We start from the raw sequence: 24,320 nt of genomic DNA on the forward strand, positions 1-24,320 counted from the left end.
TATCAATATATTTTATCAGAATGGAAAAAAAAAAAAACTTGAAATACTGGACTGTATACCATACAAAATAATTGTAAATGTGATAGTCAAAATAAAAAGGGGGGGGGGGGGGGGGGGGGGGAAAGTAACAAAAAATAGTTTTTTGAAATTATTTTAAGAAACATCAAAACAAAAAAATATATACTGTGGACCGCCGCTATTCGCAGGGGATAATCAGGACTGGACCACAAACAGCCAAAATCTGCGGATAATTGCTGCCCATTATAATTACAAATACTTTTCTCTTTAAACCATGACATTTTTTTAATAAGTGTGATAAACCACCAATAGCAGTTTCAGGATTGGTTCCCCTTCCAAAAAGAAAGCAAAAGGGGGAAAAAAGGAAACAAATTCAGAAATTGGAGGAAAAAAAGAAAAACAAAATCTGCAAATAGGCGAATCCGCGGGGGTACACTGTATATAAATATTTTCAATCAAAATAAAACTATTTCATTAACACATTTATGATAAGAATATACAGAAAAAATCTATAATTGAGTCAAAGACAAAAAAATATTTAGGAATATAGTAATATTTTATTTTTAAAAAAAAATAAACCTACATTCCTCCATTTATTTTTCTGAAAATATTTCTGGGTCGAAATGGTAGGAAGCCACAAAAGAAAAAACAAAAGGCATAGCAAGTGTAAAAAAAAATGTATTAAAATTTTACAAAAATGTTTACAAAAACATTTACAAAAATAGTCCCTCTTCCAGAAGTGCCTGCAAATAAATACTGTGTGTGTGTCACATCATAAACATCTCAAAGAGATTGGTCGGCGGGGTTCATCACTCGGCCCATAAACAAAATGGATCCTGTTGAAAAGATACACAGTTATCATGTCGTCTTCAATCCATTCGTACATCATAAATATAACATGGAAAAGCTAGTCTGTTTGGGGACGACATTACCCACAATCGCCAGGGGCATAGTCCTACACACAGACTATAAGCTTCGCTTTTGCAATCACGATCGGGGAGTATGATGCGCAGCTAAGGGGAAGCACTGTGAGGCGCGCGTTGATGCTAACAAACGAGATAACCTCTAAAAACAGTGTACCTGTTTTAATGTGCCTCAGCAGGAACAGGAAAGGCCGGTCTGCCTTGAAGACGGGAGAGCGAGAACGCTTCAGTAGCACCATGGCTGAAACATGACATTTTAAAGGTTTTACTTGATTAAAAACAACAAAATATTCTATTGATCTAACAATGCCATGATATCCATAGATTTGACTTAGATCCTGTGAAATGGATACACGCAAAGCTCAAAATATTTTTTTTTCTATGAGGAGCCATTTTGCTCATCATTTCTTCATTTGAGGAGCAACTTTTTGCATCTTAATCATACAGGGGCCCAAAGCAAGGATTTTACGAAACAATAAAATCCAATACAGACCCTTTCCAAAAAAAAAATTATATCATGGAAAAGTTTATTTATTTCCATGATTCAATTCAAGAAATTCAACTTTCATGGATTATAGATTCAGGGCACACAATTTAAACTATTTCAAGTATTTTATTTTTCCATAATTTGGGTTTCCAGCTCATAAAACGCACACATTCAATCCAGGAATTTGACAATTGTGAATATTGTGAAGAAATCAGCCCAAACTTTGCAGGCCTGAGTCAAACACTAATCCTCTACTCAACTCAAAGCACCTGCACAGGTTTCCCCAGGTGTCATTAAATTGCTTCAGTTCATTATTGGGTTCAACATGGGGAAGACTGCAGACTTGACAACTGGCCAGAAGGCAATCATTGATACCCTCCACTGGATGGGTAAGCCACAAAAGTTCATAGCTAAGGAGGCTTTCTGTTCACATTAAAAAACCACCACATTTAGATGCATCCAGGAGATGGCCTACAACTGTCGGGATCCTCGGGTCAAGCCACTTCCGAGCCTGAGCCAACGTAGGAAGCGTCTCAAATGGGCCAAGGAGAAGAAGGACTGGACTGTTGGCCAGTGGTCCAAGGTCTTCTTTTCCGATGACAGTAAAGTGTGCCTTTCATTCGGGAATCAAGGTCCAAGGGTTTGGAGGAAGATGGGTGAAGAACAGAACCCAAGCTGCTAGAGGTCCAGTGTGAAATATCCACAGTCAGTGATGATTTCGGGTGCAATGTCCAGTGTAGGTAAACTATGCTTTCTTAAATCCAAGCTCACCGCAACAGCCTACCAGAATGTTTTAGAGAACATCATGATTCCTTCTGCTGAGGATCTGTATGGAGATGCAGATTTCATCTTCCAGCAGGACCTGGCCCCGGCCCATACCGCCAGAAGCACCAAAACCTGGTTTGATGCCCATGCCATCACAGTGCTTGACTGGCCAGCCAACTTGCCAGATCTAAACGCCATTGAGAATCTATGGGGTATTATCAAGAGGAAAATGAGGGGCACCAGACCCAAAAACAAAGAACTGACAGACGTTTGATGTTGCTGCGGAAAATGTCTATGATTTCGGGATGGATAACGTGTTATGTCAAAATAAGCTTACGTAAATACTTTTAAATTCAGCAATGCTAAGACATGTTTGATACACCATTGCTTTTCTATCAATGATGTTGAGTGTGATCTTGCCGGAAATGTCAGGTCTTTCGGATCAAATACAGGTTATGTCAAAAATAAGTACATTTTTATAAATCTGGTAAGTCCGTGACATTTTTACATCACTGCTTTTCGATCTATGACGTCACCTTGGATGGTTTGTTCATGCCTACGCGCTACCTCAAAATAAGTGGGAATCTGGCAATCTTTGCTTTTCTCCATGAACTTAGGTCTGATCTTGCATGAAAAAAAAAATCTTTCTTGGAACAGGTACATGCTACGTCACAAATATACTTGAATAGATCTTTTTAATTCAGGCAATGCCATGATATCTCTTACCTGTGGCAGCGGCCGCCTTAGTTCCTTCCTCCGTGACTTCGATGGTGACGTCGTGGAAGGCATCGGACACATAGAGTGAGTCCTCAGCTGCGCACACAAACAACCAGTCGGCTTGTTGGAACTGCTATCAGACATGTAGTTAGTTGTTCACGTAGCCTGGATGCACAGACCTGAAATTCCCGAAAAGTCTGCATCTGTCGGGTTGAAGGCGTCTCTGATTCCCACAGCAGGAAGTGCGGACCTCAAGTTCAACTTGTTGTGCATCTTAAACCTGAACGTACATAAATTGAGAACAGGGAAACAATGTTTGTCGTAAGGATGATGCCCGGTGATTGGTCACCTGGGCAGGAAGACGTCCATCTTGGTCCTGCGTAGGCCGGCCTCCCAGGAGGCCACTTGGTGAAAGCTCAGCTGAGCCTCCAAGGAGGACAGAGGGCTCTTACGATCCAAAGGGAGGACCACCTGGAGGCTCAGTGACAGACCCGAATAGGGAAGATCAAGGACCGAGTACCTTTGGTTTGATAGCGTTAGGAACTGACCTGAACAGGAACACAAGCATATCGATTTTAGACACTCCAGGCTAATACAGCATAGCCACTACTGTGTTTTAACTAACCAGCCAACACATTCGGTCGGATGTGTTGGCTTACGAGTAGAATCTACAAGTTAACAAATAGTAACAACAGGCTAACAAGTAACATCACCAGAGTAAAAACTAGCAAAATACAATCCAAAGTTTATACTACAGTAGAATCACCAGGTTAACAACTAGCATCCTTAGGCTAACAACTGGCATATACATGATGATCATAAGCACCCTCAGGATTAACGAGTAGAATCTTCAGTTTCGCAATTAGCAGGCAAACAAATATCATCTGAAGGCTAACAAGTAAGATCCCAGGATAACATGTCTGATTCTCAGTTGTCCAGGTCATGGTAATCTGCAAATGTTGAATCAAGGCAACTGGACTGTTCTTGTTTTTTAAACGGTGAAACGTCTTCAACAAACACAAACAGTTCAGTTGGCTCGATTCAACGTTTGCGGATCCTCGGGCCAACAAGTACAATCCGCCGGCTAACAATGCCAGGCTAGTACAGCACAGTCAATGCTACTGTACTTGAGCAAAATAGTATTCTTAGGCTTACAGTTTGCATTGCCTGGCTAGCAACTGGCATTGGCTCCTTACCAAAGCGGACCTCGGTAGCCTGGTGCATCATGGGTACTTTGATAGTCGTGCCATCCAGGAGCAGGAAGTGGAGGTTGTGTGTGTTGACGGCGTGAAATTGCTTTTGCCATGCGCCCCGGAATGCCACCGTGCTCAACACCGTCATCTGCTGGCTGGATGATAATGATGATGACGTTGACGATAACGATGATGAAGCCTCCGCGTGTTGAACCTCGCCAGACCCAGACAGGTCACCACTGCTACTTCCGGCCTGCAGGGGGAACCATGTCTCGTCTGGACACATGGAACCATTGATTGTGCTCAGTACTTAACATGTTATGATGAAAACCAGAGGATGATAGTTGCTAGCATTAGGGTACTACTTGTTAGCCTGATGATGCTATTTGTTAGCTTTATGATGCTAGTTGTTAATGTGGTGATTCTACTTGTGAGCTTGGGAATGCTACTGATTAGCCTGAGGGTGCTATTTGTTAGCCCAGTGATGCTAGTTAATAGCATGTAGATGCTACTCATTAGCCTGTGGATGTCAGTTTTTAGCCTGAGGATTCTACTCATTAGCCTGGTGAGCCTACTTTTTTAGCCTGGGGATTCTACTTGTTAGCCTGTGGATGCTATTTATTAGCACAGGTGTTGCCTTGTGCTCCTTGGTAAAGCTAGTTGTCAGCCTGAGGGGGCATTTTTGTTGTCCAAGTGATGCTATTTGTTAGTCTTAAGATGCTAGTTGTTAGCCTGAGGATTCTGATTGTTACCCTGGGGATTTTACTTATTAGCCTCAAGATGGATGGATGCTAGTTGTTAGCTTGTGTATATTAGTTTTTAATATTGTGATGCTACTAGTTAGCATTACAATTATACTTTTCAGCCTGGTGGTAATTGTTAGCCTTGGGATTCTAGTTGTTAAGTCTTTCGATGCTAGTTTTTGGCCTGGTGATACAACTTATTAGCCTAATGATGCCATTTGTTAGCCTGTGGATGCTACCTGTTAGCCTGTGATTGCTAATTGTTAGGCTAACCTTTGCGCGTGTTGTTGTTCTGCAGGTGGTTATCTCTCATCAGGCTGACATCTGCCCAGGCTTCAACATTCTGAGCGAATCCAGCAGCGAGTTTGATGCTTCTCTGCACCAACAGGATGCACGTCTGCCGTAGCCACGCCCCCTGGGGCGCCATCGGACTGCTGCTGTTGCTCATCTCAGCATGCCACTGCAGCAGCAGCAGCTCTCGAACCTGAGCGTCTGCAGGCAAACACAGTTGGGAAAATTCAGCCCCCAAAGCCAATTTTAAGGAAGCCACATAAAATGTAGTATACTTCTATCATGAATAGACCCACAAAAATGTCTCAAGAAACCGTGCCCGAAAAGACACAGGAAATGGGACATTTTGCTTTGAAGTGGGCTTTTAGTGTAGCCATGGCTATATCCAGGGGTCCACCATTGTTTGGAATTTTGGTCCCCGAAGCCAATTTCGGTAGGTGTCTGTCATAGTAAACCCACAAAAAAGTCTCAAGAAGCCATGGCTGAAAAGACACAGCATTTTGCTATTTTGGTTTGAACCCAGCATTTTAGGGTCATTTTGGTTTATTTCTAGGGGTCCTTCAAATTTCTTGGAAAATTCAGCCCTCAAAGCCAGTTTCACCTTAGTGCTTTGGTACACGACAATCAAGGTTTTTTTTTTTTTTTTTTTTTCCTCTTCTTCCAGAGCTCTCAGTGCCATGAGGCACATAAGGCCGCAAGTGCGGGTTCTGTAATCCGTAGTTTTTACGGGGCCAGGTAATTGGCCTACTGCCCAACCCCAGCACCTGCTATTCCTAGGTGATCTCCCATCCAAGTACTAGCCCGGACCGACCCTGCTTAGCTTCCGAGATCGGGCATTCTCAGGGCAGTTCCCGGGGGTCAATCATGAGTAGACCCGCGACAATGCCTCAAGGAGCTATTCCCGTATAGACAGGAAGTCGGCCATTTTGGTTTGAAGCGGCACTTACAAGGTCATTTTTGGCCATTTCAAGGGGTCTGTCAAAGATGAACTGCTCCTACAGTTTTTCTCCGATTGCTACTAAATTTGAAGCATATATATATATATATATATATATATATATATACTAGACAGATGAATGATGCTAATTCTCAAAATATTTTACTTTAAGTCATTGGGTGTGGGCGAAGGATGGCGTTGGACTTAGCTGGCAGTTCTCATCCTGTTTGTAATGAACCGCGGCGACCTCTCAACCCAGTGGCCTCCAAGGAGGCGTGTGTGTAATGAGATTAGCAGCGCGGTGCATGGAGGCGGGTATCACGGCCCCTGGCGAGCGAGCAATTGCGCCACTGCACACCGCCTGGCACCAACGGCGCTGACCGGTCTGTAAGTTACCGTTGACGTCGTAGCCCAGGCCGGCCTCCAGCTGGACCCTGGTGTTGCCCCGGGCGCCGAGCTGCAGTAGTCCCAGGGCGGCGGCCACGCCGAACGGCGACACCACCAGGTTGGCGTCGGGGCGGGCGTCGGCCACGGCACGATACAAGGCCACAGCGAAGCTGCCCTGTCGATACCTCAGGCCGACCTGGAGGCTACTGCTGCTGTGGAGCGGGGACGCCAAGCAGAGTACAGCCAGGATGGCGGACGCAGGCAGGCGACACATCTCAATGTTCAAGAGTTCTGGAAAACACAACAGAGAACAAACACTCAATATGGACCTTTAACTATTTCCGTGCGGTTTGAGTCATTTACCGCTGTGAGCAATTGTATCAGATCAGAGCCGCCATAATAACTTTGATCAGGCTTCCATTTCACTTTGCTTTGAGCGTCCGGAATCTTTACGTTGGTTTCATCTTAAATCTGATGTACATTTCACTAGATACTACGTAATCGTAAGTATATGCTACACATAATAGCAGTACTGTAATGGCATGTGAAGTGACACAATCATGTTTTGGAGACGGATCAATTATTTCAATGAATTATGTTGTACATAATAACCATGAAAATCATAAATTTCACCAACAATAAATATACAACATGTTAACAAATTATGTTAATCTCATTTTTTATGTAAATATCGCTGGTGTCGGGCAGAATCCTTATCTTCAAAAGCATCACTTTTTAGGAAACAAGCAAAACGTTTGTTGAACCATTAATTTGCATTGGTCAAAGAAAGCAAGCCATTTTCAACATTTTATCGTGCTAAATAATTTGTAAAAATAACATACCCTTGTGGGGACTGACCAACAGTAGCGATTTGTGAAAAGATAGGAAAGTGACCAAACTGGGACATACAAGGTTTCGGCCAAAAGGCAGCAATGATCTTAATTTTATATTACAGCTGGAGGCACTGTGTGAAATCTTTTTTAAATTTTTTTTATTTGTATTTATCTATAATAGACCTATAGTATGTGTGTATATTTATATATATGTAAATGTGTATGTACGTCTATAAGTATACATATATAGACATTTACGTATGTATCTACGTAAATCTACGTATGTAAGTAAGTGTGTATATATATATATGTATGTGTGTGGTTGGAGCGACAAACAATTTTTTTTCTGCTGTTTTTTGTATTAATCCGTTAACCACTGATCTTTGCATTATCTTCTTAAAACAGTTGCCTTAGAATTCCATGGTGACATGCTGCCAATTTTGAACATCTCTGTTGGGATATTATTACGTTATTACCGTACTCATTGTAACGTCGTCATTCTGTTGTTTGCATAACTGTTGTTGATCACCGCTGGCCACTTAATTAAGTGCTTGAGGACTCTGCACCATTTTCACAATTGTCTTTGTATCAGCAGTTACCTTACTGGTAACCTTTGATCAATGACTGCATACTTTTAAAGGTGTATTTTGTCATAGTGGCTTGTTTTCTGTACTACTAGAAATTACTTGTGTTTTTTAACATACTCGGTGATTCTGATTCTGATGTTGTGGTTAGGTTGTGATTATTGTGATTTTTTTTTTTTTTAATTAACCAACCATTTTTTTAAAAACATTGTATTTTTAATAATTAATATAGATTTAATATGTAAAAAAAAAAAAGGTTGTTTAAAATTCTATTTTTTTGTATTATATTTTGGTTTAAGTACAAAATCAATTTCATGAATATTCATGTATAATTACATAATAAAAAGTGTCAAATGTAGTTGTAGTTTATGGTGGATGATCGTATTAACTCATTTGTCATGATTAATAATTACGAGGCATTTTCCTAATATATTGGTCACCTAATAATAATGAATGAAATGAGGAGCCTACCTGCTTCCAGCTGCTTGCAGTTGTTCGCTCTTTCCTGCACTGACTCATGAGAGCACTTTAAAGGGGAAGGGGGGGGGGGGCCCTCAGGTCCAAGATCCTGCTGCTGCCGGCGGCGGTGGCGGACTCTGGCGGCGACGTCCGTACCACCGACTTCCGTACCAGCCAAGGCCGGTCAGCCGGGGGTGCGCGCTGGGCGCCGGCCTCCGCGGCTGCAGGGAACCACCGGGTGGGCGGTGCCAGGGAGATTACTCCCGCCCTCCACAATCCTTCCACACTCTCACACAAGCTAATATCAAAGACAAACTTCCATGAACATAACATACAGGAGTAGGCTATCGGTTTTCACAAATATCAAAGACACTTCAGCCCTCAGTCAGCCCAACATACTTGTTTTCGTTACCGTAGAGTCCGCAATGAACCTAACGTACGCATCATAAAAATCAAAGATACTTTAATACTAACTCAACCCAATGTACGAATTTTCAGAAATATCAAACACTTCAGTCCCCAGTTAACCTGTTTTTTTTTTTTTTCTTGTCAACAAGATTATTCAAATGAACCTAATGTCTATATTTTCATAAACACCAAAGACACTTTAGCCTTAAGTCAACTCCAGTGTAGGTATTTTCATGAAAATCACTTTTCATGAGCTTCAAAGACGTTTTAGTCGTCAAGGAGCCAAGCGCTCTTGTTTTCATAAACATCAAACACACGTTACACCTTCGTGACTCAAACATACATGTTCTAATAAGCATCAAATGTCATTTAGAGTCCAATGGACAAAAACATGTGTTAAGCATTGAACCTTATTTGCTCAACTTAACATACATGTTCTCATAAACATGTATGTTAAGTAGTTTTAGAAACATCAAAGACAATCGCATAAATATCAAAGACCTTTTAGAGTTGCACAAAACACCAAAGACACTTAAGTCCTCCCTCAACCCAACATACGTAGTTTCTTAAACATTAAAGAAATTGACAATGGACCCAACATACAGTATGTATGATTGGAAACAGACATTTTATGTGTGTTGGTTATTTGTTTACAACATTGAAGTCTTCAATGAACCTCACATACATATTTTCACAAACATCAAACACACTTTAGTACTCAGTTAAGGTTTTTGTCAACATTGAAGTCTTCAATGAACCTCACATACGGTACCTCTATAAACTAACATAAAATAGCATGTATTAAAGACACAACATACATTTTTCCATAAACATCAAATCAACTTAACTCCTCAGCGAACATTACATTTGTCTTTTTGTCAACACTGAAGACGTTTTAACGAACCTCACATATTTGCAGAAACGTCAAAGACACTTTAGTCCTCAATTAACCTAACATGCATTTTTGTCAACATTGAAAGGTCTTCAGTGAACATAACATGCATATAAGCATAAATGTTAAAGACACAAGTCCTCAACCTAACACATATTTTCAGGAACATCAAAGACACTTCCGTCCTTTGTGAGCCCAACGTATTGTGGATGCGCTGCTGTCGTTTGCGGGGGCCCGAGATGCCGGGCGGTGGATTAGGGGTGAGCGCGGCGTCGCCATCGCGATGTGCCAGGTACGCCGCCGCCGCCGAGGATTAGACGCAGTGGAGCCGCCCCACGCCGGCTCCGCATCACGGCGACGTGAGCGTGCCGGGCGGCGGCGAGAAAAGGAGCATGGGAACGAGCGGGGACAAATCCCAAAGCGCGCGGGAATGTGGACACGCATTTAAGACCTGCCAGATGGCCGACAAGTTTCAAACGTGAGCCTCGAAAGTCCTCACGACAACTCCCCCTATTGCTTCACCGTTCCAAATTGTATTAGCTGTTCTTTCCTTTTTTTAATGCCTGTGTGACAGTTTGACCTCAGCACGCATCATTTCTGTTTCACTCAATAATAATAAAAAATAAAATCAATGAATAAATAGGACTATACGCGCACGCATGCACACACACGCACGCACACACACACACACCAATGACTTCAACAATAAGTAAAAGTCACCCAACAAATAATGAAGTCCATAAATCAATAAAAAGGAGGCAATAATAATACCAAATATGCAAACAAATAAAGAAATATGCAAAAAAATATCACTTAAAAATTTATATATATATATATATATATTGAAATAAATAGATATGGAGATGGAGAGTAAAATAAATAGAAATAAATAAATAGGACTTAATAAAAACAAGTCACCGATGGTGTAGTGGTACACTCGTCTGACTTTGGTGCAGCCAGCGTGGGTTCCGTTCCCACTCAGTGACGGTGTGAATGTGAGTGCGAATGGTTCTCCGTGTCTATATGTGCCCTGCGACTGACTGGCGACCAGTTCAGGGTGGAGTCCGCCTTTCGCCCGAAGTCAGCTGGGATAGGCTCCAGCGTCCCGCGACCCTAACCAGGATAAGCGGTGTTGAAAATGGATGGATTGAATAAAACAATTCTAAATACATAAATATACTCAAAATACATATAAAACACAGAAATAATTAAAACAGAAAGAAAATAACTCAATAGATAAATAAAAATACATACAATAAAGGAAAGTATATGTATATGTATAGATTTTATTCCCCTCCTGGAAGCTGTTACCTTATCGTGGTGGAGGGGTTTGTGTGTCCCAATGATCCTAGGAGCTAAGTTGTCTGGGGCTTTATGCCCCTGGTAGGGTCACCCATGGCAAACGGGTCCGAGGTGAGGGAACAGACAAAGCACGGCAAAAAGACCCCTATGATGAGTAAAATTATTGGATTGCTTTTTCCCGAGGCATTCCTAGGCAAGCCGAGAGCGTGTCTCCAGCATGTCCTGGGTCGTCCCCGGGGTCTCCTCCCGGTGGGACGTGCTCGGAACACCTCACCAGGGAGGCGTCCGGGAGACATCCTAAACAGAAGCCCGAGCCACCTCGTCTGGCTCCTCTCAATGTGGAGGAGCAGCGGATCTACTCTGGTCCCCTCCTGGATGGCCGATTATTGCATCTCCGCTTTTTGCAGATGATGTGGTTCTGTTGGCTTCATCAAGCCGTGATCACCAACTCTCACTGGAGCGGATCACAGCCGAGTGTGAAGCGGCTGGGATTAAAATCAGCACCTCCAAATCTGAGACCATGGTCGTCAGTCGGATAAGGGTGGAGTGCCCTCTCCGGGTCGGGGATGAGATCCCCCAAGTGGAGAAGTTCAAGTATCTTGGGGTCTTGTTCACGAGAGAGGGGAGAATGGAACGGGAGATCAACAGGCGGTTCTGTTGCAGCGACTGTAGTGATCCGGACTTTGTATCGGTCTGTTGTGGTAAAGAAGATGCTAAACCGAAAGGCGAAGCTCTCAATTTACCGGTCGATCTACGTTCCTACCCTGGTCGTGACTGAAAGAACAAGATCCCGGATACAAGCGGCCGAAATGAGTTTGGCATTGTCTTGCTGAAATAAGCAGGGGCTGCTGCAGACAGACACGCGCTGCTGCACTATGATTGGCTGTTGTATCCTCGTAGACCACGCCCTACTGCCTTACCCCAACCACCTTAATCCTAACCTTAACCCACCCCAAACCGCCTTGAGCCCCTAAACCTAACCATTAACGAACGTCTTTGTTTTTATTTCGTACAAACGTCTTCAACATGTTTGGGATTGTCATCTCGTTACATCTGCTTAGCCTGCCCTTCCGCGACGCAGGAGCCAATCATGTTGCTGCGGGGTGTGTTCTGCCTAGAAACTACGTGGGAATCCTCATAACCCAAGGGCGACGTCAATAACTGACCCGGTCGCTCATTGGTGGAGCAGACCCACACTTCTACGTTATCACTGCGCGACTGTCGACGCTTATTTACATCAGTAGAGTAACTGGAACCGCAGTAAAAACAACAACAACAACAAAAAACAACAACAAACTCGTCCACGTCGTCCGCCTTCTTTTGGGGTTCTTCTTCTTTTGCCACCACAATGGCGCCGCAGAAGACCGTCCCGTGGTCGGTTAGCGAAGTGACGCAGTTCCTGGTGCTGGTGTCCGACGAGAAGATCCAAGTGGAGCTGGACGGCACCCGCAACGAGAAGGTGTACCGCGAGCTGGCCCAGCGAATGGCCTCGTTGGGCTACGAGCGGACCTTCCGCCAGTGTCGCGAGAAGCTCAAGAAGCTCAAGAGCGACTACCGGGCCATCAAAGAGAGCAGCGGCCGCGGGGGCTCCAGCCGCAAGACCTGGAAGTGGTTCGGACACATGGACGACATCTACGGACGCCGCCGCCGCCGTAACCACCGGGGAGGGGACGCCGGCGGCCGCGCCCGCGCCCGGGACGACGACTCCACTTTCTTGGAAGTCATCATCGACAACGGTACGCTCCACACTTTACACCAACTTATCTTCGTGCGTCGTTCCTTTACTTAACCCATTAACAAGCAATACAAAAACAACCAATAGTTTTAAAAGGAGACTAATGAGCCTTGCTGACATGTCACTTGATGGTGTACAAAAAATAAATAACATTTAAAAAGCACAATAATAACAAAAAGTGGAAGAAAACAATTGGGATTGCTGGCTTCACTGGATATTTGGATTTTTTTTTTTTTTTTTTTTTTTTTTAAAGTGCATGGATTTTGTCGAAAATATGAGTTCTTACCATTGCGACTAGTTAGGTCTTCATCTCATTTGTGTACCTTTATGACAATGACAAAATACGTTCTTCCTTTAAAAATGCACGACCATACAAGTTGATCTGGCGTCGGTGGGACTTTGTCCAAATAAGCTCGTTACTTTTATCAAACTGCGCATGACAAGTTCCCAATGTAACATTCATAACCTTAAAAAAAAATATATATATATATTGGAAATTTAAAATTATTTCAACAAGGTCTCTGAAACGATTAATCGATTATCAAAGTAGTTGTTGATTAATTTAATAATCAATTAGTTGTTGCACCTCTGACAAGATATTTTTGATATTTATGCCATTTTAAATACACGACAAAAAAAAACCCCAAATACATATAGCGATGAATGACTATTTGCTAGGTTAAATTTTATATTTCACAATTTAATTAATGGACAATGTAATCCGTACATTTTAATTCATGTTTTCTATTTTCTTTTAACTTGATTTGAATAAAAAAGGGGTTTTGATGGACAGAAATAAACCAATTAACAGTGAATTCCTTCAAGACTTGAGCCCTACATTGGAAAGTCCATCTTTGGAGGAGCCTTTGAGCCCCAAAGGTGACCCTGTGGCCCCTCCAGAATCCATGGCCACCCCGTCACAACACTCCGAGGTGGACTCTGAGGCGGACGAAGACGGGGATGTCAGCGTGCCGGAATTTTCACCGCCAAAGCTTAGTAAGTAACTTAGTCTTAAAAAGATCCCAGGAAACGGCTCAAAATTGCAGACTGTGCATTTGTACCTTTCACGCTGTCATGTCCCCTCAGATGGACGTCGGAGGACGCCGCGCGACTCTGACCTGGTGGACGTCCTGCGCGAGATCCACTCGGCCGACGTGGTTCACCACCGCGTGGAGGAGGCGCAGCAGGAGCGCGCCGTCCGCCTTCAGGAGCTCCAGCTCCAGCAGCGGGCCGAACACTTCCAGCTAGCCCTGGAAGAGATGAGACTGTCCAGAGAGACGGAGGAGGCGCTCAGGAGACAGGAGCTGGATGCCACCAACGCCTTCAACCAGGCCTTCTTGGCCATGCTCGGGAAGCTGGTGGAGCGTTCTGCCCCGCAGTGACCACCGGGAGTGAATGGCGTGGACAAAACAGTTGGAACACACACGTGAGGAGGTTGACAAAATGCCGCAATGTGTTAGTGAGGTTGACGAACGGTGATGCTGACAATGGCGTAACGTTCCACCATTCGAATGACACAATGGCGAAACGTGATTCTCGTGACAAATTGGTGGAAATGTTTCACTGACAAACTGGTGGAACGTTCCAGTGACAAAAGAAGCCCCTTTTTTTTTTTTTCCCTGTGCGCTGTGCCAGGAGAGATGCTGTTTTAGGTATACCAGGATGACTGACACCTGTCAAGCACTTGCGGTTGACGCAATCTTCAGTTAATTGCTGCAGTCGATTCCAACTAATCGACAGCCGGCGGAGGAAGTGTAATACACAAAGCGAACACAAGACGTCAGTGTTGGACTTGATCGTGGCGTGAAAGTCCCAAAAAGAATTTTATTTTTTTATACGTGCGTCTAGACTCACCGGACACTTCATTAGGTACACATGCACAATAACATCTTGTGTAAAAATTCAATCTCGCCTTAACAAATATAGTGTTGACTTTTGCTTGACATGTACCTAATGAAGTGTCAACTGAGTGTCTATCTCTGGTGTAATCGGAATGTAGAATATGTACTATATTTATTTGATGATGCGTCTGTCTATCTTTGTTTCTCCACCAGGCTAAAGTATGTAAAAAAATAAGTATTGTTAAACAAATGCAAAAAATGTTCTGGTTTATTTGTACATTAACTTAACACACACTCCATTAAATCTGAATTTATATGTTGTAGCAACATTTATGTTTAGGGCATACTCGTGCTACACTTTGTGGAAAAAAAATCAGTTGCACATGATTAAATGTTAAAAAATGTGACATTTTATTATTTTCAAAAAGAAAAGGGGAAATTTGCATTAATTTATCACATTTAAATCATGCAACTGATGTACATGATCAAATTAGGTACTTTTATTTTCAGTGTGAGCCATTGGAGCAGTGCTTGATAACCGCCCACTTGCACAACAGAAATAAATGACTCCAAATAATTCACACCAGGGGGCAGCATAGTGCTACACATCAAATGTAGAATTCCTCGAGGTCTTCCTCTGCGCAGCCTTCTTCAAGCGCTTCATGGTCTCCCCCATTGAGGGGTCCCGTGGAGCCTTTCCCATCCTTTGTCCGCTCTGGCAGGGCTGTCACATGCTCTGGATAGAGATGCCGCGAGCGGGGCGCTGGTGGGCCAGCTTGGTAGACGTACGCCGACACCACGCTGAGGTCAACGCCGCCCGCTCTGACCGTGGTCCCCGTGTCTACGTCAGTCTCCTCTGCGCCCACCAGGGTGTCCACGTTGAGGCGGAAAGGCGGAACAAAGGAAGCGCTCCGCCGCAGGGAGCGGCCGCGGCGTTCCCGGCGGGGGGGGCTGGCCGGGGGAACGGGTGATGAGCTAAGGTTGGGCAGCGAGAAGAGTGAGTCGGAGCGTCCGCCATTTCCCCAGCAGCCCCAGAAGTGCTCGTTGCCGCATAAAGGGAGGGAGCGCAGTGACGCCTGATGATGCGGGACCCTGTGGTTGGGCGTTGCCCGATGGGGATGATGATGAGGATGATGGTGATGGCTCCTGTCAGCACCTTGCACCTAAAACAGGATGGGAGAAACAGAGCAGATTAACCTCCATGACCTCCACCAGTGCACAACCATCCTATTCCAGCTTCGGAGCTAGTCTGTGGAAAAGGGGTTTTGATAAGGATCAGTGTGAACACAAAGTGATCTCAGTTCACTCGGTCCCGTTCAAGCTACCTGCTGAAGCTGTCTTTGTGCGTGAAAGGTACAAGTACAGTTACAGTGGCCCACACATTTTCTAATTCCAGAGGTTTTCTAATCTGGATTAGATTCAAATTGAACTACGCTGCGTGGCAAAGTGGCCATGTATACAGAAGCCACTTTCACACTGTCTGACAAAGCCAGCATTTTCATGTTTTTCTGTTCTGTGTGAAAGGTACATTACAGGTGACTCTCCTATTATTTGGCTTTGGGGGTAGCCTGTGTGATAGGGCCTTTGATCTGGATCAAAACCAAATTGGAGTGTTCAGTGTGAACCTAAAGTGGACATCAAATCTGGCTTTTACCTTTTTTGCTGTTCCTTGTGAAAGGACTGATACGAAAGGGAGTATTAAAGTTGACCTGCCAATTTTCTGGCTTCTGAGTTCGTATCTGTCTGAAAGGGGATTATTGGAAAGCCAGGACCGGGGTGTGACATTTTAAAACCCCACACTAGGGATTAGTACCTTTCACATTTGAACTGGTACGGTACCAATTCCCGATACCAGTACTCAACGGTACCTGTTTTGGATACTCATATAAACTTTGACAAATAAAAAAACGTGTTGAAAACATATGAGCAAGCGAGGATAGAGTAAAAATACAGGTGTAATATTTTACAAATGAATAAAATAGTATAAATAATACGAACAATATGAAAGTACCTGTGTTACAAAATACAAAGTGCAAAGCAAACTTACTTTCAATGAACTGCACAAGAAATGAAGATAAACAGTAATTGTAATATGTTTTATGATAACTAATGCAAGTTAAAAAGCCAACCTTTTCACGATGCGCATATGTAATACGGTACAACATTGGGACCGCTGGCAAGCTGCTGGACCTCCTCTGTTGTTTTCTCTGTTTTGTAGCTAGTTTAAAGATTGTCTCATATGAATCCCGAACTTTAAACATATTTGTCAGACGTAGCTTGCTCGATGTAACACTGCGCAACTCCAAAACCGTAGTTAAACAGCCTTTGAGTATTTCAGTTTTTCTTTTTTTAATAAATCTGCAAAAATTGCAACACTAAAATGTTTCTTCTGTCAATATGGGGTGCTGTGTGTACGTTAATGAGGGAAAAAATGAACTTAAATTATTTTAGCAAACGGCTGCAAAATAACAAAGAATGAACAATTTAACGGGGTCCGAATACTTTCAGTACCCACTGTAGATCTCAGGGTCAGTTATAATAAACAGCGGGAAAAGTCCCCCCTCGCCCCCTTGACGACAGGTTCAGCGGCAGAAAAAAAATCGATCAACTGGTTTGTTGTGAAAGCAAGTGAACCGGCGTGAGTGACGTCATTACGCTCTTGTGTGGCACGTGGATCTTGGCCCACTCTTCCGCTCCCCCAACGTGCACAGTCACAACCGGCGCGTATGTATGTACTGAAACGGACTGATTGATTTTAAGCGAGTGTAGTTGGCAGTACTGACCAAATTCGGTCGGATCAAAAAAAAAGTGCAGATTTCGGTACTCATCTCGCCCGAACACTGACTCCTCCCGCCCTGATGTAGCCACTTTCCAGATAATGTGTAAAATGGGCTTAAGAGCATCTGTCACTTGAGCATGGTTGTCACCACACATTAGCACATTGTTAGCCTCCAATAGCGCTAATGGATTGATGCTTAATCTGATTCAACTTTCCAAACTAATCTCCTGCCACCTGGACCCGCAAATACCACCCCCACATTGGAAACTGATAGTGACCAACATAAGAGCTGATGACAGAGATAAAAATAAAATGTAAATTATTTTACCATTTATTTTTGGTGGGTAGGTAAAGGAATCAACGTTTTACAGAGCATTTGGTTCCATTCATTACTCTTTATTTTACGCCGTCTCGTTTTACTTTCGTTTTCACCAATGTCGTGGGAAGTTACCTTTCGTGCCAAAATGCCCACTTCCGGTGCGTACCCTTCAAAATAAAAGTTAAAACTTGCACACACAAACCATTTGCTGTGATAAAAAAAAGTTACAAATAACAATTTTAACAATGCTATATTTTTCTTTAGCTGAAACATTAATGAATGACTATTAAGTCAACTGGATTAGTTACACACACATGGCCTTTTAGTTGCGGCACGGCGGACGACTGGTTAGCACACCTGCCTCACAGTTCTGAGGACCCGGGTTCAAATCCGGCCTCAGCTGTGAGGAGTTTGCATGTTCTCCCTGTGCCCGCGTGGGTTTTCTCCGGGTACTCCGGTTTCCTCCCACATCCCCAAAACACGCAGGGTAGGTTAATTGAAGCCTCCAAATTGCCTGGCGGTGTGAATGTGAGTGCGAATGGCTGTTTTTTTATACTGTATGTGACCTGCGATTGGCTGGTGACCAGTTCAGGGTGTACCCCGCCTCTCACCCAGAGTCAGCTGAGACAGGCTCCCGCACGCCTGCGACCCTAGTGGGGATAAGCGGTACGGAAGATTAATGAACGAATGCGTTTTAGTTCATAGGTTTGATATTGATACTGGTTATAAAGAACCCTGAGTCAAATGTTCATTTTAGTCTAAGCTCTGGGCTGCTAAAAAAATGGATGTTCATAATTTGGACACCCCTTATTTAAACCATGCAAACGTTTTTGACCCACCCCCCCCTAAAAGAATCTGAATCGGGAATCGTTTGGAAAAGCGAATCGAAATGGGGAACTGGAATTGGGACCGGAATTGCTGAAATTCAAACGATGCCCAACCCTATGAGTGAAGATGAGCGAAGACAAGAGAAGACAAAAGAAAGAAGACCATAGAGGAGAAACCCGGAGAAGCCCAGAGATAAAAAGGTAAGAAAAGAAGAACATAGAAGAGAAAATTGAAGATGACCAGAGAAGTGAAGACCAGACAAAAGAGAATGCAAGACCAGAGACGAGGTTCTAACCTGCAGTAGTATTTTATTTCCGTCGTAGTCTTGCGTCTGCCACCTCATGGCACTAATGGGCCTGCACGCATTGGGCAGGAGTGGCACCAGGGCCCCCACATCTTGCACCCTCACTTCAAGCAAGGCTGAGTCCAGCGGGGCCGGGCTCCTCCCTCTGGGCAGCCTCCTGAAAGCCATCTGGACCTCCAGGAGAGGGTTGGCATACACCACCAGGAAGCAGAAGTCGGGCGTCTTGTGGGCCACCCGGCGGCCCAGCAGACGCTTGTACAAGCGCACCGTGTGGACATAGTTGTCATAGCAACAGTACAGCGTCAAACGCAGTGTCCCTTTACCACAGTGCACCCTCCTAAGGGCCCACAGCGGGGTGCTGGGTCCCAGTGTGAAAAAATCCTGTCTGGACGCCGCCCCCGACTGCCGCCCTCGGCTCACCTTCTCGCTGTGATGGTACTGCCAAGGTGGGTGCCCCAGCTTCTCCCTGCCCCCGTCGCCTTGCAAGAGGAACAAAATTACCGCCAGTGCCGGTTGGGGGGCACCCCCCCGGTGCATATGGCGCTGCTTGGGTCGGGGGCACTCGGAGGAGGTGGCGCGCTCCGACACCCTGAAAAGCTGCAGCTCGGGGTGGAGCCACCTCAGCACGCCGTCAGCCGCGTGCTGAAGGACGCTGCCCTCGCCCGGGTCTGCGATCAAGTGCACGCTCACCAGGAAGGGGTCCCGCTGGAGGTCGTGCATCCACATGTCGCCTGCACAAATAAACAAGCTGCTGGTTATTTCTTGCTACTTTCTGGAACTACAAGCTTCCAATCACCTACAAAAAAATTGGCGGACTTTCATGACTTCCAGGAACTATACAACCCAACACATCCTCCTGGAGCACATGTACAGCATATATGTGTGTGTGTCTGACTGTAGCCAAGTCCTATCAAAACGTTTGCCCTAACATTTTGGGCCAAAACATTCCAAACTTTTTGCCCAAAGGTTCAGCCCAATCCTATCTAAAGTTCTTCCCAAAGATTTTTCCCAGTCCTATCTAAACCTTCGGTCAAAACTTTACCTAAGACCAATTTAAGCTTTTGCCCAAATCTTACCCCCAAATTTTTGCCTAATCCTACCTAAAGTTTTGCCCAAACCATTCTAAACTTTTTCCCCAAAACCTTTGCCCAAACCTTTCCAAAACTTACCCTCAAATTTTCCCCAATCCTACCTAACCTTTTGCCCAAACCATTATAAAATAAAATCTTGGTGCAACCCTTTCTAAACTTTTGCCCAAACCTTTCTCAACCTTGCCCCCCCAAATCTTTGCGCAGTTCTACCTAATAATGTTTTGGCCAACCCTTTATTCATTTATTTATTTATTTTTGCTCAAACCATTCAAAGCTAGCAAATGGCTTGTCCAAACAATTTGCCCAAATCCACCTAAACGTTTGCTCAAAACCTCTTCTTGACCCTTTCTAAACGTTTGCCCAAACCTTAACCTTAAATGCTTTTCCCAAAACAATTGCAACTTTTCCTCAAACCGTTCTAAACTTTTGCATAAACCCTTTGCCCGCACCAATCTAAGCCTTTGCCCACAAATACCTAAACATTTGCCCAAACCTTTTGCCCCAATCCTATGTACATTTTAGCCCCAACTGTTTGCCTAATTCTACCTAGAATTTTGCCCAAACATATCTAAACTCATGGAGACACAAGGATGCTCCTTGTAACCATGGTAACACTCCACCAATCACGATACCACCAATCATGACACCAATGCTTGCTGCTGCTTTAGCCGCGTCAGTGATAATTAACAGTATTTTGCGTCGTAGCTACACCACCATGTGACACACACAGTCGGACTTCCTGTGTTGCAGATTAACAATCTGCTATTGGCTCTAATCCTCATCATGACCCACAAAGCTAACGAGTGGGCCTGCTGACACCATCAACCATCCACTGATGTTATTGAGGATATTAATTGAGGGACCGCAAATGATTTTTTTTTCCCCCTAAAGAAATAATGGCTTTTTCCAAAAAAATATTTGAATGGCTACTTGTGCGTTTGTGTGTGTTGTACTTACTGCTAGTAGATGACAAGGAACTGTAATCAGACCTGCAGAGGACAAAGTAGAATGAGTTCATTTATATTAATATGGTTGTCAAAACAGCAGAAAATCTAAACTAAACCTTTGCCTAAACCAATCTAAACTTTTGCCCCAAATCGTTAACCAAACCTATGTGAACTTTTGCCCAAGCTGATCTAAACCTTTACCCAAACCAATCTGGAGTTTCTCCCAAACCAGTGTAAACCTTTACCCAACTCCTGTCCCCATACCAATGTGAACTGTTGCCTCAGAACTCTTGCGCAAACCAATGTCAACTTTTTCCCAGACTAAAATTTCGCCTGAACCTTTTTTTCCCTCAGGTCAACGTTGACCTGTGAAATTTGCAGACTTCAGACATAGTATCAGAGGGCATAACGCTGCCTGTGCCTGTGGCGGTCGCGGAAACCAGGGTGTGAAGCGATTGCGTTGAAAGCAATTGTCACAGCGTCTCATGATCTGATCGATGCTGTAGCAACGTCTGTGTGAACAGACAGACACACTTAGCTGAGTTCTGTTTGAAAGGCATGGGCAAATGAAAGCGAGAGAAGCAGGGTACACCCTGGACGGGTGGCCAGCCAATGTCATGGCCCGGCATGATGCCTTTTTAGGGGTGTAAGCACTCAAAATGATTTATTGTCTCTTGTCTGTGGACACCACTAATGAGACCGTGACGCACTGGAAGGATGGAAAGAGGAAAACAAATACAATAAATAGACGTCAAAGTGACAATTTGGAGCAGACAGAAGCAATTTTGTAACTCGGCCGGCTGCGTCCAAAGACAATAATGGTCACCAGCAGTAAGAAAAACTACAACAGACTTGAGACTTGACTCTCGTATGACCTGACAGTTTTGGATTAACACCAACACACTTTCTTCCACTTTTTGGAAGACACTCAGAGGGAAGGATGGCTTTTGAATTCCAAAATATGCACATCCTGTGTGGTCCCGTCCCTGGAATAGTACCTCCGGTCGTTAAACTTTCAAGATGCACCCTTCCAAAATGTCCCCAAAATACAAAGAAAAGATGAGAAAAGCAGGGATAACTTTCAGATTTGAGCTGCTTCCCGCTTGCCCACCTTTGCTCCAACTTTGGACGCTGGGACGACGATCAAAGAGTGGGGAGGAAAGGCGTCGGGAAATTCCTGGGCCGACTTGGTACTCCCATTCTGCCGGTTACGACCTCCAAAGGCGGAAAAATTGATAAAAAAGGATTTTATACTCCCCTTCCATGTCAGTACTGTTTATACATAAAAGTGACATGGGGGAAGAAGCTGGGGGGAAAAAACGGGGCTGCTACCGCCGAGGTAGAAAAGTGCTGCGATGACTTCGTACCCCCATTCCGTGTTAGTGCGGTTTATACCGAACAGCGAGACGGGCAAAAAGGGAAAATATTTGGCTTTGATGGGTCGTGCAAGGGACTGCTAGCGCTAAAGTCGGAAATCTGTTGAGTCAAATTTGTACCGCCATTCCGTGTTATTCCCATTTATACAAAACAGAGACATTAGGGGGGGAAAGAAAATTGGAAAATTGCTCGTTCGACTTTGATACCGTGTCAGCGCTATTTAAAGAGAGCAGTAAAATTAAGTGTAAAAAAAGCAGTGTAAAAGGGGCTACTACCTCCAAAGACTGAATGTTTCTTTGTAACGCCCATTCTGCGTCAAGGTTTATTGTGATGTAATTTAATCCAGCCACCCTGCCACTAATCCCATTTGCGGGAAAATCCTTCATCGAAAAGGACGCGATGCGGGTAAAGATTAGGGATGCAGCTAATTGTGACGCCACAACACACGCAGGAACACACACGCACGCATGCACACACTCAGCAAATAAAAAAGTGAACATGTTAATCCTCACCATCATCTGGATTACTGATTTGCTCGTCTAATCTACCACAATATTAGGAATGTCTACGCAATCTGATGAGATCCAATATAACACACATGAAATGTTTTTTATATTTTGGGTGATTTTTAAACCCAATAAAGGCCATTCTGATTACAAAAAAATCATTTGTTTTCTTTTTAAATCTCCATAAAATTAAATTTGAAAGAGTATTATCCTATTATTATTACTATAAGGCTCTGACGTGGGTAAAAATATGATCAATTCATAATTTATATTACTACTTTAAATGAGTCAAATTATATTTTTGGGGCGATTTTAAGGCTTTAAGGGCGGGTTCCCACAAATCCCTTAAAGAAAACCTCCACAAAATAGATTTCAGAGTATACTATTAATGTTTTTAGGCCCTAAAATGGGCAAAAATATGAGCAAAGTCATATTTCTATCCACTTTAAACTACACAATCACTCAATCTTTAAATGCTAGTATGAAAAACAAAAAATATATATTTCTAATAAAATTCCCAAATAAATATTTGATATTTATATTTACTCAGCCTAAAATATACATATCAAATTTAAAATATATTTTGGGTTGGATTATATAGGATGTATTAATATTTCCCCCCCACTTTAAATGAGTCAATAATTATTTTTTAATGAAGAAAGAAACAGAAACGCAAAAGTACTTTGAACGAAATCCCAAATATTAATATTTAATAAGTAAAAAAAATTCAGCCTAAAATATACATATAAATATTAATTATAGTAAGGCGTCCCCGTGGGAAATTGTATGTGTGGCACATTGCTGCATGCTTTGAATGTGCCAAAAATTTGCACCATCTAGTGGACACATTTTTCTCATAAAATAAATTTTAAGGAGTATCTTGTTTGTCATCATTATCATTATTAGACCCTGAATTTTAGATATTTTAATGCTTTAAATGCAAGTATGTGAAGAAAAAAATATTTGGAATAAAATCTCCAAATATTATATTTATTCAACCTGAAGTATACAGACAAAATATGCATTTCTTTATTGGGGGGGGGGGGGGGGGGGGGGGTTAACTCAGGGCAGTCGCTGCATGCTTTGAATGGGCGAACGTAGCGCTCTCTGGTGGACAAGTTCCATTGTCATTTAAGGAACAGAGCTGACTAATGTAAAATAAATGTAACTTCTGTTGGATCTCATGAGATTGCTCATGCTAGATTTTTGTAGGGGCCACAGCAACAGTAACATACCCCTCACGAGGTCCATTTTGTGACTAATGTCTGAAAAACATGCATTTCAATAACATTATTAATATGTCAAAATCCTATTACTTGTTCCATGTGTGTAATGCCTATGTTGTTTATTCGAGCAACCGGTAGTGATTTCTTTTCCCGTTTTTCGCTACTCACCCTGCAGTTTCTGCTCCCGAATCCACGCACTCATCTTGTACGGAGTTATTTTCCATTTCGAGAGGGGTTTTAAGTCACGTCAAATGTAGCGAGGCACATTGTTTGGTTGTTAAATTCCCCTACAACGCATACACAGACACACGCCAAAGTGTGGGTGTTGTGCAGGAGTTCACAGTCTTTAGTGAGTCTGCCTGCAGCGTCACAGGAAAACAAGGCGACAGGATTCAGACGGTGGTGCCTCCAAAGAAGCGTTGGAAATC

General features: G+C 43.4%; 3 protein-coding genes across 13 annotated transcripts in view; 1 reads left to right on the plus strand and 2 right to left on the minus strand.

Moving 5' to 3' along the window:
* serpine3 (serpin peptidase inhibitor, clade E (nexin, plasminogen activator inhibitor type 1), member 3) overlaps positions 1-8,517 on the minus strand; it is a 37,832-nt gene extending 29,315 nt beyond the window's left edge. Inside the window, exons 1-9 of one of the 6 annotated variants that reach the window (XM_061691140.1) lie at positions 8,350-8,517; positions 6,471-6,752; positions 5,120-5,338; positions 4,107-4,379; positions 3,260-3,458; positions 3,090-3,190; positions 2,920-3,006; positions 1,099-1,182; positions 681-854 (exon numbers count right to left, since the gene is read on the minus strand). In XM_061691140.1, coding sequence (XP_061547124.1) covers positions 802-854; positions 1,099-1,182; positions 2,920-3,006; positions 3,090-3,190; positions 3,260-3,458; positions 4,107-4,379; positions 5,120-5,338; positions 6,471-6,735 — 1,281 coding nt within the window. In that variant the 5' untranslated portion in view covers positions 6,736-6,752; positions 8,350-8,517 and the 3' untranslated portion in view covers positions 681-801. The other 5 variants (XR_009769527.1, XR_009769526.1, XR_009769525.1 and 2 more) reach the window with 5 other exon arrangements.
* Positions 8,518-12,099: 3,582 nt separating this feature from the next.
* LOC133410877 (uncharacterized) lies at positions 12,100-14,831 on the plus strand. 2 transcript variants are annotated; one of them, XM_061692482.1, is made up of 3 exons: positions 12,100-12,675; positions 13,452-13,670; positions 13,761-14,831. In XM_061692482.1, exons 1-3 carry the CDS (start codon positions 12,288-12,290, stop codon positions 14,054-14,056), a joined length of 903 nt encoding a protein of 300 aa, XP_061548466.1. In that variant the 5' UTR covers positions 12,100-12,287; the 3' UTR covers positions 14,057-14,831. The 2 variants fall into 2 exon arrangements, with proteins under 2 accessions (XP_061548466.1, XP_061548467.1); XM_061692483.1 differs by having other exon boundaries at positions 13,500-13,670.
* Positions 14,832-14,902: 71 nt separating this feature from the next.
* On the minus strand, positions 14,903-24,241 carry LOC133410876 (protein FAM124A). Of its 5 annotated transcripts, XM_061692478.1 has the most exons (6): positions 24,061-24,241; positions 23,902-23,931; positions 21,895-21,998; positions 20,794-20,825; positions 18,737-19,476; positions 14,903-15,678 (listed from the first exon to the last, which is right to left on the minus strand). In XM_061692478.1, exons 5-6 carry the CDS (start codon positions 19,469-19,471, stop codon positions 15,124-15,126), a joined length of 1,290 nt encoding a protein of 429 aa, XP_061548462.1. In that variant the 5' UTR covers positions 19,472-19,476; positions 20,794-20,825; positions 21,895-21,998; positions 23,902-23,931; positions 24,061-24,241; the 3' UTR covers positions 14,903-15,123. The 5 variants fall into 5 exon arrangements, with proteins under 5 accessions (XP_061548462.1, XP_061548464.1, XP_061548461.1 ...); XM_061692480.1 differs by lacking the exon at positions 23,902-23,931; XM_061692477.1 differs by lacking the exon at positions 21,895-21,998.
* Positions 24,242-24,320: the final 79 nt, after the last annotated feature.

Source organism: Phycodurus eques, chromosome 12 (genome assembly GCF_024500275.1).
Source record: "Phycodurus eques isolate BA_2022a chromosome 12, UOR_Pequ_1.1, whole genome shotgun sequence".
NCBI lineage: Eukaryota > Metazoa > Chordata > Actinopteri > Syngnathiformes > Syngnathidae > Phycodurus > Phycodurus eques.

Bases quoted from the DNA above. Each gene is read 5' to 3' on its own strand.
- LOC133410877 (XM_061692482.1), top strand. From the start codon at position 12,288: ATGGCGCCGCAGAAGACCGTCCCGTGGTCGGTTAGCGAAGTGACGCAG. The intron at 12,676-13,451 runs GTACGCTCCACA...TGAATAAAAAAG, and splicing joins GGAAGTCATCATCGACAACG to GGGTTTTGATGGACAGAAAT. The intron at 13,671-13,760 runs GTAAGTAACTTA...ATGTCCCCTCAG, and splicing joins ATTTTCACCGCCAAAGCTTA to ATGGACGTCGGAGGACGCCG.
- LOC133410876 (XM_061692476.1), bottom strand. From the start codon at position 24,116: ATGGAAAATAACTCCGTACAAGATGAGTGCGTGGATTCGGGAGCAGAA. The intron at 20,826-24,060 runs GTGAGTAGCGAA...TGTCCTCTGCAG, and splicing joins TCGGGAGCAGAAACTGCAGG to GTCTGATTACAGTTCCTTGT. The intron at 19,477-20,793 runs GTAAGTACAACA...TTATTTGTGCAG, and splicing joins TTCCTTGTCATCTACTAGCA to GCGACATGTGGATGCACGAC.